This window comes from Aythya fuligula, chromosome 2 (genome assembly GCF_009819795.1).
Source record: "Aythya fuligula isolate bAytFul2 chromosome 2, bAytFul2.pri, whole genome shotgun sequence".
NCBI classification, from domain to species: domain Eukaryota; kingdom Metazoa; phylum Chordata; class Aves; order Anseriformes; family Anatidae; genus Aythya; species Aythya fuligula.
In genome coordinates, this window is record NC_045560.1 from 92348338 (window position 1) to 92361109 (window position 12772).

General features: G+C 37.3%; 1 protein-coding gene across 1 annotated transcript in view; it reads right to left on the reverse strand.

Annotated features, from left to right (window-relative positions):
• Positions 1-4033: 4033 nt before the first annotated feature.
• Positions 4034-12772, reverse strand: part of TERT (telomerase reverse transcriptase) — a 30372-nt gene continuing 21633 nt past the window's right edge. The window contains exons 11-16 of the mRNA XM_032182159.1: positions 12162-12347; positions 10808-10934; positions 10422-10483; positions 8295-8419; positions 7800-7937; positions 4034-4137 (exon numbers count right to left, since the gene is read on the reverse strand). Coding sequence (XP_032038050.1) covers positions 4034-4137; positions 7800-7937; positions 8295-8419; positions 10422-10483; positions 10808-10934; positions 12162-12347 — 742 coding nt within the window. The remainder of the gene's footprint in view (positions 4138-7799; positions 7938-8294; positions 8420-10421; positions 10484-10807; positions 10935-12161; positions 12348-12772) is intronic.

Here is a 12772-nt window from a genome sequence, read left to right on the forward strand (position 1 = left end):
AAAACCGTTGCCCCTGCCTGTAAGTAAAGATGATAGCCTTTGTCAGACATGATTAGATGTAGCTCTAAACCATGTTAGGGGAGTGATACATGTAGTTCTGCTTACAGCCACTCATTAGCACTCTATAAACAGTGCTGCTATTTGCTTTATTTTCAACCAATTTCACAATTTTATATTAGTACTGTCCCACCTACATGGTGCCCTGAATCCTACTTACAAACAAGTACCTTCACATCTCTGTCCAGCCAGACTTTAAACCTGGAAAGCCTGCCAGTTATTCCAAGTGTCCTCTGTCTTCCTTCACTTCCCTTGTAAATAAACAGACACTTCCTAAGGATCAGCAACATAAAAATTAAAACCCACGGAACTGTATTCTCCATTCACTGACACACTCCCCACCCCTCCCTGAGATTTGGAATGGGAGCTTGTGAAGACTAAAGACTCCACTTGCTTACTAGACTTTACTTTTTGCAAACCCCTTTATGCATTTAAATAGTAGTTATTTTAGTAGTTATGTCATGATTACAATTTAATAATAATTATTAACTTAATAATCATAAAATAGTTAATTATTGGTAATTTTATGATCATTCTATATTTTCAAGCATTGCAAAGAGAAAAAATAAAGCATCAGAAATTAAAAAAAAGTTACATTAAGAAAACCTGAGTAATTAATTTTGCATGAACATCTTTACATAAAGATACATTTTTATATACATTTACATAAACAGTGGGGTAACAGCGTTGGTGGATAGGGGAAGAGCAACTGACATCATCTACCTGGACTTGTGGCAAGTTTTGGTAGCACTGGGCCACAGGGGTGGCTTCTGTGAGAAGAACCTAGGAGCTGCAAGCTCTTGATTGCTTTTGAGGGTTAATTTCTAAAGCAAGCTTTGGAGCATCAGAAAGTTAAATTAGGGGAAAAAACAAGGGAAATTAGGCCTCGAATGGACAATTTATTACCTGTTGCACATTAAATTTGAAAGACTATGGGTTGTAAAGACTTCCATAAAGGATCATCCCAACAAAATCAAATTTGAGCATATGTAAAAGTTAAATTTTCCTTTAAAATATTTTTAATTAAAATCTGCACTAAATATTTATGTCTTTGATTACAGATAGTTAGATGTCCATTAAAATCATATATGCAACAGGCCTAGGAATTTGGTCAGAGATCTGTTCCTAACAAAAATCCCACCCAGCTAATACAGGTGCACGCTGAGAAAATAATTAAACTGCATATATTAAAGCTTCTGAAGTCCATAAATCTCTCGCAGGTCATTGTCACGAGACTCGCAGATAGTGGGAATTTTGAACTTCCTGACTTCTGAGCTCCTTCTTCCTGTTCCCCAGAAGGGAGACTTCATGGGTCACTGGACTCAGCTGTCTGGGACAGGAGCCAGGGGGCTGGGACTTTTCAGCTGTAGTAGCTGCAGCTCAGAGCAGGGATATGCACTAGGTAAAGTTATTGTTTAGCTGAAATAGGCATGTAAAAATCCATTAAGAAACTCCTGCAATAACAGTTTTCCTGTTCTTGGAGCACTTCTGACATGACCTCTACCAAAATTCCCGTGACAGAACTACAGTCTTCCCCTTCCTGTTCATACAAAGGGAGCAGCATCTTAAGGGCACTTTTTTCCTCTGGAACACCACGACAGACTTTGTTACTTGAGTAAGCAAGTGCATGCAAACATGAAACTGTACCTGTTTCAAAGTCTTACATCCTAAGCACTTTCTACTTGTCCTCACTCTCCTCCCAATCTTACATCTTCATAACCCATCAGAGCTTCTTTGCTATAACACTGAACTGTCAAATTAAACTGTCCTGACAGACAAGTCTTTTCTTCCAAGCTAGAATTCCCTTGGCTGTGAGTACAGCCTGAATTCTTCAAGGCAAGTTTGTAAGGGACACGGCAACAGAAATTGCAAGGTTCAGCCTTAAGCAGAGTCCATAGCCCTAAGGCTATATTTGTATAAGACATACCTCAAGTATTTATTACCCAAAAAAAGCATCAGAAGGTGAATTGCAAGAGGACTAGAAATGAGAAAGCATCCAAATTAACCTAAAATTGATAGGAGGAGAATTCAGAGAGAATAGCATATTCCTTCCGGGACACTGGCGTTCCCCACATTGCAAAATTTCATACCTACCTCAAATTGAAATTTGTAGTCCACAACCCTCTCACAGTAGGAAGCAGAGGGAAGGAAGATACATTGGATGGAAGAACATTGATGCTACAACTTTCTCTCGAGGGGTTTATGTCAAAAAAAAAAAAAAAAAAAAAATTATTCTTCCTCCCCAAAGTGGCTGAAAAAGTCTCCAGCAACCTGACTCAGAGCACAGGTTGCACAATGCAGTTACACTGGGCACTTTAGCTCTTAATCTCTCTACTTACCTTTCCCTAAATACTGAAACAATCTCAACCTTTCTCCCACTCCTCAAGTCTTCTGACTTTTTCCCAGCCTTCCAATGACTGTTGAAAACTCGCATCACAGGTTCACAACGCTCCTCACCAAGTGCTTTTAATACTTCCAGGCTCAAGTTACTTCAAGTTACTCAATCCATCAAAATGTTTCCTGTCAGCAGTTGCTGTTTAACATACTAACTTGCTACCAATTAAGTAGAAAATATTTTACCATCATAATATATTACACTATTTCTCTTAATACTTCCCATTACAGAAACAGCTCTATGCAATATTTCTACCCTTCATGCAGTAGAGACCATTCATTTTAGCAATAACATAGATTTAATGCTCTCTGTTTTATCTATTCCTTAAATATGTGCTCAAGTATTTTTTTCCCACTTGTCCTTGTAGCAGCAAGGACGTTTCCAGTACAGACTGCCATCTTTTCTTCAACTTTCCAGATTTACCATGTACTAAATACATACTAGTTGCAGCTTTGATTTCCATTGCCTTCTTAACTGGGCAACAGTTTAAAATGAAATAGTGATTTCTAAATAGTATTTGCAGCTGTTTACAGCCTTCAGAAACAGCACCTACTGCTTAAAAATGATGACTTAGCATGTATTTACAGGGGAAGGCAAACATTGGCTCAGAAATTTGCAAGCATTACCCTTTACAGATTTCTTTACGAATTATCATAATAAAATGGCTCTCATTATAACATTGCAAATTCAACATGCAAGCCTGGAGGAGAAAAAAAAAACACACGTGTGGGCTTGAGAGAGCAGTCACTGAGCAAAAGTCAGCCCTGCACAACACACCAAAATCAGGGCTAGACAGTACTTCAGTAGCATTATGGAGTGAAAGATAAGCCTAAATAAAGAACAGGAAATACAAATATACTGAGCAAATTACTCATCTATTATCTAATCAATAACTCTGACTCCTCTTGGTTTTGTAGTTATAAATTCATAACTGCATTAAAATATCAGCAAGCTCTCAAAATAGATTACATATTATACGTAACCAGATTAGATGTAGAAATTTTGGAATGTACTTGTGCTCTCCAAAGCCTAAAATCTCTAATCTGTACATCTTGCTAGGCACTGCCATAAAATGCACTTGCCCTGTGCCAATAAGTGTCTTTCAGGACACAGAACAACTGGGATGAGGAACAAGGTTGGATATGTTGAAGATTACTACAAAATAAAGGTACTGGAGACAAGCATGAATTTTGCAACTATCCAGACAGTTTATTATAAAATAGTCTGCAACACAGCAGCAAAGAACAGTTCTTCAGGAACAATACTCAATAAACAAAGTCAATCTGTTTTTACAGACAACTTAAAGATATCTTCATCAAAAAGATGGAAATTACTGAAGGAAACCAAGACACATTCACAGGCTGTATTTCAACCAGCCTATGAGCTTACAGGAAAACCCAAACACAAAGAAATTAGCAAAATAATCTACTCTTTTAAAGCTGTTGTCTGGTATCTGAGAAAAACACAAAGTTTCCCAGTAAACTTGCTTTCAGTCCACTCTACCAAAATAAACTACAGAAAAGTCATCTAAAAACACAGCATTTACTTTTAAACCTGGAAGGATTATGAAATAAACCTTTATCAGTCCAGGATAGATTTGAAATCTTGACAAATAGATGGTTCTGCCACTGTCTTCAGTAGTGCCTTAGTATCCTTTGGGATCTTCCGGAATAGCCGCGTCATACCTACGAGAAGGGCAGAAATAATACATAATACAATGCAGGTAACTAACAGTTTTTTTCTTAGGCAAAATGTTAGTAAGTCATGAAATGAATATTAACTCAATCCAATAGAAAAGTTGGAATACAAGGATAAAAAGGCCATAGTAAAATGTGCTCTTCTTCTTCTGCCCTTAAACAAGGCAGATAACTGCTAGTAAATAAAAAGGTTAAAAATCATTCATTAAAACATTAACAAACTATGGAAAACCAAGGAGTAAATTCCTCCTAGTATGTCCTTAGAAAACTTGCTTGTATCTAATAATTTTATTTAATTAATTTATTTATTTATTTTGAAAAGTACAAGACCAATTACTCAACAACTATATCCACAAAAAATATCTTTCATCAAAGAAGTGTTAGTCTGAAAGACCCTATTTTAAACAATGCTCATGTCAAAGGACAGGTCATTATCTAGCTGTTAATGTGTATCTACAGGAGGAAGGTATTCCCAAACTGTTTGCTGTTTTTTTTTTTTCCCTGTACTTTCAGATACAGCATGAAAGTAGCCTATGTTTTGAACTAACATATATAAAAAGAGGAAAAAAAACAAATAAAATCATGGAGAAAGCACCTGTTCCTCTAACAGTGACCACAGAGATTCTCCCCCTACGTTCCCTTGTAAGACCAGATATGTTAACTGGGAAGCCGCACTTAAGGTGGAAGATTTTGGAGACTAAACAAGGCTTTTAAATCAGGAACAAATTTTTTACAACAGTACACAGCAGTTTTGAAATAGAGAAGATCATTGAAGGCTACAGTCAATAGAAGTAAAGACAATAAAAAAAGACTTTTTAAAGATTAGAAAGAACATACAAAATCCTAGCAACCTAGCAATCCTGGTTTAGGTCCGTTACCTAAACGGTTGGTGAAATTGTCAATGGTGCAGAAAGGCAGAAGTGCTCAATAAACATTTGCTCTGTATTTAGAAAGGAGATAGATTACGTATTCCTATCTTATCATGAAAAGAAAAGACTCTTGCTCCTTTCCCAACTGGTAATAATAGGAGGGATGTTAAACAGTAACTATGTTTTAAGTGCTTAACTCTGAAGAATGACGACAACTTGTACTGATAAGTCACTGATGTTGATATTTAACAGGTTTTGGAACCCGGGGAAGAACCTCCTCCCAAAAACCCGTAAGCTCAATATTGATTGCCAAGGAGAATAATGGAAATGCATGTGCAGGGACACAAGTAAAAAATTAAGTGTATATCAATTTCCATCAATTGACACGGTCTCACAGGTGCTGTATGTTTTATAAGGCTGATACAACTCCAAAAATGTCATCAAAATGTGTAGTTGTTCAGTCAACACAGGTGCTATTACCAGCCTTAGTTATCTCCGTGCTGAGATCTGTGCCAAACAGAGATACTGAGCTAGCTTCACCTTAGAGGAAGGCACCTGAGAACCAGTGATTGTGCTGTCACGGCTCCTCTGAAATCCACACATGCTGCCTGCTTTCCAGAAGTAAGACAAAACTTTAAAACATGGTGTTTAAAATTAGCTCTAGTATTTCTATACTATGCTCGGCTCCAAATGTCATTACAGCCTGGTGTTCTGATCACAATTACAATGTTATGCAGAAATAAGTCTGATGTAGGCAAAACAAAACTAACCTGTGAGACTGGAGCAGAAAGCTACCTATCAATGTCTTTTCAAGTGTTTTTTTAGTGGGTTCCAGGACATTCAGTATCTTAATAAACTCATTTGGAAGAGTATAGAAATATAAACAACATGTACACTCAGGTGAGTGAAAAATAAGCCTTTAACCTATGATCAGAGTTCTCAGAGACAAAGAGATAAAGATGTACATTCACATCAAGATTAAGCTATGCCTTATCACCACAGATCACAAGGCATCTTTGTACACCTTTGCAGTACCAACACGCTGATGCCTCACCTACTGCTCATCATCAGGTGCCTTCTCAATTATTTAAAAAAAAAAAAAAAAAAAAAGTTTGAAACCTCAACCAGCTCTTCAAGAACGGGAGAAGGAAGGTGGGAAGCAAATAAATACCTGGTCAAAGCACCACTCAATTTGCAGTCACTGGTACGGAAGTATTCAAGCTGCACGACAAGCTGACCCCCAAACAGTAGCCCTCCTGCCCAGTTACCTGGTAGCTCTTCTGGGGGCTTTTCAAATAAACAGCAACTACAGAAGTGTTTCACCAAGCAGTGTACGAACCCTTGCTGCTTAGAAGGTGGAACAGGGCTACTGGAAGAACAGGCAAGACCCCAGGGGGCTATAAGCAAAGGGAGACTTCTCAGAGTTGGCAGACAAGTTACCTGGGCCCCAGTGATCTGCTGACTGATCACAGCAAGTTTCCATCTTACAAGTTCCATAGTAAAACCAGCTCACAACCCACTATCTGTTTAGGTAGCTATTTGGAAAAAATCTCTGAACCCTTTCAGCACAGTCTTTCAGCAGCATACTTAAAGTCTGATATTTCCAAAAGAAACTGTGCCTTGTAGCTACAGAGTTGTTTTGACATTAAGGATGTGAAAAACAGGTTCAGCCTTGGAGAATGTCAGGTTTATGGAAGAACAGGTGGAAATTACTCTTAAGAATGCCACCCCTAGCTTTCCACTTGCCTTTGAACCTTTCCTGCTCCACCTCCACAACACTCAGCAAGTGCATTAAACAGCTCTCTCCAGGAATTTAAGAAACAAGGTCATTCAATTTCTGCAAGGGCAATTCTCACTGCCAGAGGACTGATGGTGATAGATGGTGAGCTTTCCCTTCTTAGGTTAGAACTCCTCCAAACAGAGTGCAGAGGACACATCGATAGCTGCCAGGAACATGCCAGGTACAGTCCCAGCCATCAGCTCGTTTCCTGTGAATGATCCAGTTTCTTTGTCACACTGTTCCACCAAAACCAAGCCTGTGTGCATTCAGGCTTTCCCACAGGCCTTTGGTATAGGAAGGAAATGCCTAAGCAATGTCTCAGAGTGAGAATTATAGTCAGTGCTGAGATGGTCTGTAGCAGTGGCTATACCTGCAGTACTGACCGCTTCACAAAAAGCTTCTGATGTTCACTTTTAATATCTTAGAATTGAAAGTCGCATTATTTCTGTGGCTCACCTGGGTACAGGCTACAGAACTAGTCAAGGAGATGGAGTTGCTCAGAGGCCAGGCACACAGACAACTTCTTTCACCATGTAAAAGGGTCAGAGATTTGCCAGTGCTATGACCATGTGACAGCAAGTGCTTCTGTTTTAAAGCATCCCCAGTGACCTTTTTAGGGGTAAGAGTTTACATCATGAGAGTAAATTTTGTTGGAGTTAATCTACATTTAAAAAAAAATAAATCTGAACCTTTGTATTTCATTTAATTAAGCCTGCTGAGAATAAGATCTACCCAGTAGTATTAAGGTTTTTGAACTGTACAAACTCGATGGACACCAAGTAACAGCAGCTGCCCCTTAAGGCTCTAGAACATCATAACAAAAACATACCAAAATAACTTGCCTATTTAAATGTAACAGATTTCATTAAGATCAGCAAGCTTGTTACTTGTGCATTTTAGAACAACATTTCACTATAAGAAAACTTAGAAATCCATTAGATCACAAGTTTTAGTACAATTAACCAACCACATTTAAACTGTAAAAGCAACTGAATACTTACAGAACTTCAGGGGCTTAAGCAAGCATTTGTAAACAACTTTGTGGTTTGACAGTTTGACAGTGAAGGCATGATAGCAGAGCCACTCTGCTGCCTCAGAAGGGAACATGCCAGATGCACCTCTGTTACCTAAAGTAAACCCTAGAGACAGAACAGGAAGATACTGAAAATTATGTGTATTCAGAAATATGTCTGACCCTCCCCCTTCTTTCTATAAAAAGAAAGTTTTGTTGTTGTTGTTTGTTTATTTACTAAAAGCCTATGCAGTCAATGAAGTGTGCTAGGTCAGCAGAGGACTAAAAACTGAAAGAATTTAGTATCTTTAGAAAATGGAGTAAAAAAAAAAAAAAATGTTTTGTGATCCCTATTATGCACTATATATTTTTCACTATTGATCTTTATCTCAGAATGAAATGATCAGAATACACATTCAAGGCTATCTATTTATCTTTAAAAAAAAAAAAAAAAAGCTACTTCACTGCAATTAACATACTGTACCTGGATTTTTAGCTTTTAGCATAGAATAGCAGCATGATGCATTCTCAGCGATGACTCTGAGGAAGAAATCAGGATTGTTCCTAACTTTCTGGTTGAATGGAAGTTGAATAACACAGGCATGGAACCTGTTTGCAAAAACAGCCTGTTTAATCACAAGTCATTTCCAATTTCAAATGAAATTATGACCATGTACCTTAGGCACTATACAACATTTAAAAGCACCAAATGGCCTTTAGCCAAATCAACATTGTCAGCATATGGAACATCTCCTATATACAAATCCCTGGAGTGTCACATACTTAAGATGTTTGTTTGTAAATTCTGTGCTGAAACAAGAGGTTAAGTCACCTCTTTCAGTAACAGAATTATCTTCTCAACACAACAATTGTCTTATGTGGAGGAAAAGTTAAACGCACATCCTCACCAGTTCCATTACCACAAACCACTCTGCCAGAGAACACACATACAATTTGAGAGAGGAAGGGGAGGAAGGAAAAACAAAACCACCACCACCAAATCCTGTTCTTCAGGAAAACAGACTTCCAAATGATTTAGTGTACCACAGATCAGGATACTCATGCTTGTCTATTTTGAAACTAATTCTAGGGAAATTAATTGTATTGTATGCTCCCTCACACCTTAGTTTGGACATATTTTAAAAACTGTTGGCTTTACATGGATTATTTTGAATAAATACAACACCTTTTTTTTTGTAATTACTCAATGTATATACTCAGGTAATTTATTAAATTAACACAGCAAAAGCATAACTACTTCAAGAAATCTTAAAATGCTTAGGATTTGAAGTGTTTACTTATAAATATTTAAAGGATGAACTGCACTGTGCCACACTGTTAGAATGGCAGATGGTTTTGTAAACATATACTAAGGTAAAGACCTTTGTTAGTGTGTCACTGTAACAGCAAACAGAATTAACTTTAATTAATCATGTGCAACAACTTAGAAAATCTTAAATCAGTCAAAACAGAAGTGTTAAGAAGATTTTAAGGTGTCGCTGCTGCGCTAGATAAGCCCACTTCTTGGACATAGGAATGATACAGATGGGGTGATGCAGACCAAGCTGACTTTAAGAACAAAACTAAAGTGTCACTTCCTAACAAGTACAAGCCTAGCAAAAGAGCAACATGATGTTTGTGAAGAGGGAAACAGCTCTTCTTTTTTTTTGGTGTGCTAAAACAATGAACAATAATTCTTAATGGACTAACTCTTCAGTCACAAATCAGAGGAAACAAGAAACTGACTTTTTCATTGTTTGTCATTCAGAAGCTGATAACAGGCTTAAACTCAATCAGAAAACAGTACAAACACAAGCCTATTACCTCCTGTTGTCACCAACATGGTTGTGTTTAAGCAGAAAAAAAAAAAAAAAAAGACTTAGAGCATAACAATCCCATGGCAACAACATAAGCGTCCACCAGAAAGAGTCTAAATAAAGGGATTTAAGACCTGTGAAGCAGGGCACTACTTGATCTTTATGATACTTTTTAGTCCAGGGATTCTCCTATCTCAGTTGAAGCAGCCACTGAAAAGTTCTTGACACACAGAGATGACTGTTTTCTCCCAACCTGCTTATGAATTGTGATTTCTTTCCCTTCATCCTAGTTCAAAGCATTCATTTCCTCTGCCAGTCAAGAAAAGCTCACAAAAACCAACAACATTTTTATCAGCTAAGAAGTAATTAAGGCATTATCAACATCTAAGAAACTGCAATTAACTTGTAAGGACGAAACTTCACTTAAGGCAGAGCTATATAGGTCGAAGTTCAGCATGATTTTCACAGATAAGAAGTTCTAAATATAAATTGGTTTATAAGTAATATGGCTTCTTATCATCTTCCTGGGGCAAAACAAACTGTTCTTCTTGAGATCAGCTGTAAATATCCTGGGACACTGAAAACTCATTTAGTGAAATGTCACTTAAACACGCATACAAATATAATCCTCTACCTGAATCTTATATTATGTAAGAACAGTCCTGAGACAAGAATAATGTGACTTACTACTAAATTTACCACAGCACATTTTCATGGCATACATTTTGCTAGTCCATAGCTCCTCTATGTGTCAGGAGGGTGTCAAGAAACATTCACAAAACACAGCCACCTACCTGTAAGCCTGAAGTAAAAATATCTTGTAGACGTTAATGAAAACTGTTTTAAGGCTATTGATCTAGAACAGAACAGAAATAGAGCCATGGGAATATTTTTGTGTTACCGTATTATTTGTTCAATAGCAAAAGATGACAGAAATCTAGAGGAAAACATTTTATGCAATACACTTCCATAACGTTTATGATATACCTAAGCAACAACAGCCTCAGAACAGAGGCCTCAGTTCTGGAAAGTGTTGAGACCCCATATGTTAGTTGATTCCAAGACTTCAAAATTATGTGTATAATGTTTTAAAATCAACTCTTGGGTCAGAACTCAAAGCACTTTAATGGTCTTTATCACTGATGAAAATATTTCCAAACATTCACTTCCATAGTCCCACCTGTAAATCGAGAAACAAGCCATGGCATTTCAGTTTAAGGACTGCAAGCAATTTGTGTTTCATGTTTTTCCCAGCTGTTCTGTTTGAATTGAAGGAAAGACTTGATCTGATAGAAGTACAGGAATAGCTAGAAACAAAAGAAAATAATTAGACTCCATAGGCTAACAGACTAAATTAAATTCTGTAAAATGAGGCTCATTTAACTTTTCATCTTACAGAAATTGTCGGGTAATCAATGAGCCAACTGTGGCATCTATTATCTAGGGAATTACTTCAGTGAAGAAAAAATCGCCTTGTTATTTAAAATAAAAATCAATTAAGGTTCATGGGTTGTTTGTTAAACTGGTTTTATTTCCAAAAGATGTGGTCTAGCCAGACCATTATTACTGACTACAGCAATAACCAGGTAATACTCGGTGATCCATGAAATACCAGAGTTTAGGCTGGAAGCTGGCTCAGTTTACCTTTGCCCAACAACCTGTGTTCCGTTTACTTATGTTGAGCTTATCAAAACCAAGGAGACCTTTCTAAGAAACAGCTTCAGTATCCTGTTAAACTTTTTGGAAGACTACTGAAGAACTTCACGACTTGGGCAATGAAAAACGTCCTCTTAATTCCTCACTTAAGCATATTCATGAGCTCTTTATATTAAAAATGGTCAACATCATAACAATATTATCGTTCAGTTTAAACAGCTCTTTACTACTGTCCATCTTTAAGAAATGTCTAACACCAGCAGTCTGTGAAAATGGTCTACAGAGCTCTTCAGCAGAAAACATTCTCCCATCCTGAGTTTTAGGCTGGTTCAGTCAGACTTCTTCGTGTAGATACTCAAGGTTGCCAGTTTAAAGAAGGTTACTTCTCCCTTACACTAACATCCGAAATACATCAGAGGAAAAAACCTTCTGGTGCTGAAAGGATTACTCATCCCTCTGGTGTATAAAAAATTAGTCACAACCATGCAGTTCATGTAATACTTACTACTATTTTTAGTAAGGTACATAAAATAACACAAGTTCAGAACACTAAGTGTGCTTGTGCATAGTGGTGAAAGAAGCTGAACTGAGGTGATCAAACAATTTCTCAGAAACCATGTAGTCACCATACGGTATATGACTACTGTCCACTAGAGACCTGCATCACATTTGATAAGGTTACTTTTTATGTGCATTCCACCAGGATGGAATGAAGAAAATGACAGGCTGTACAGCAAAATAAAACACTTAAGCTGTTGTATAAGAAACAGAATTGTAAAATTTATTTTGCAGTGAATTCAACTACACTACTCACAAGACACTCCCGTATTTCTTGCACTGTGTATAAGACACCGATACTGGAATATACAACTATTTACCTGGAGTAATCGCAGTAAACCTCAAGTGTCTGCGTATCCAATAATAAGCCACACCATGGGATCAAACGACAGTTTGGCAGCTGTTTAAATTCGGAACATTCTGGGATATCGTCAACAGAAAAATTCACCACTGTCTTTTTGGGGTTTATCAAAAATCCATACTCAGGAACGCCCATTGCTAGAGTCCTAAAACAAACACAAACAGTTAGCCTAAGCCCCGACAAAGAAAAAAACAACAAACAAAACCAAAAAAATCCAAACAACCCCCCCAGCATGACGCAAACAATCTTGCATGAAAGGACAGAAAGCCAGGAATAAAGAGAAACATGACCAGCTCTTTAGGTTACTGAACATGGCTAGAAATATTTACCTCCAGTAACTTCAGTTTTGTATAAGTAAACAAAGAGCTTAAGAATATGGGTATAATGGAGAATAAAAGCTTGTATAGGTTAATGCAGATGAAAAACTTAAGCTGTTACATATTTGGGACAACCACACTCACAGAAACCATTGACGTTAAAACTATTAGAATACATGTAAAGACAGATAAAGAGTTAATTGCTTCTGAAAGTACACAAAACCAAGGAGAATCCAGATAACTGGAACCTCAT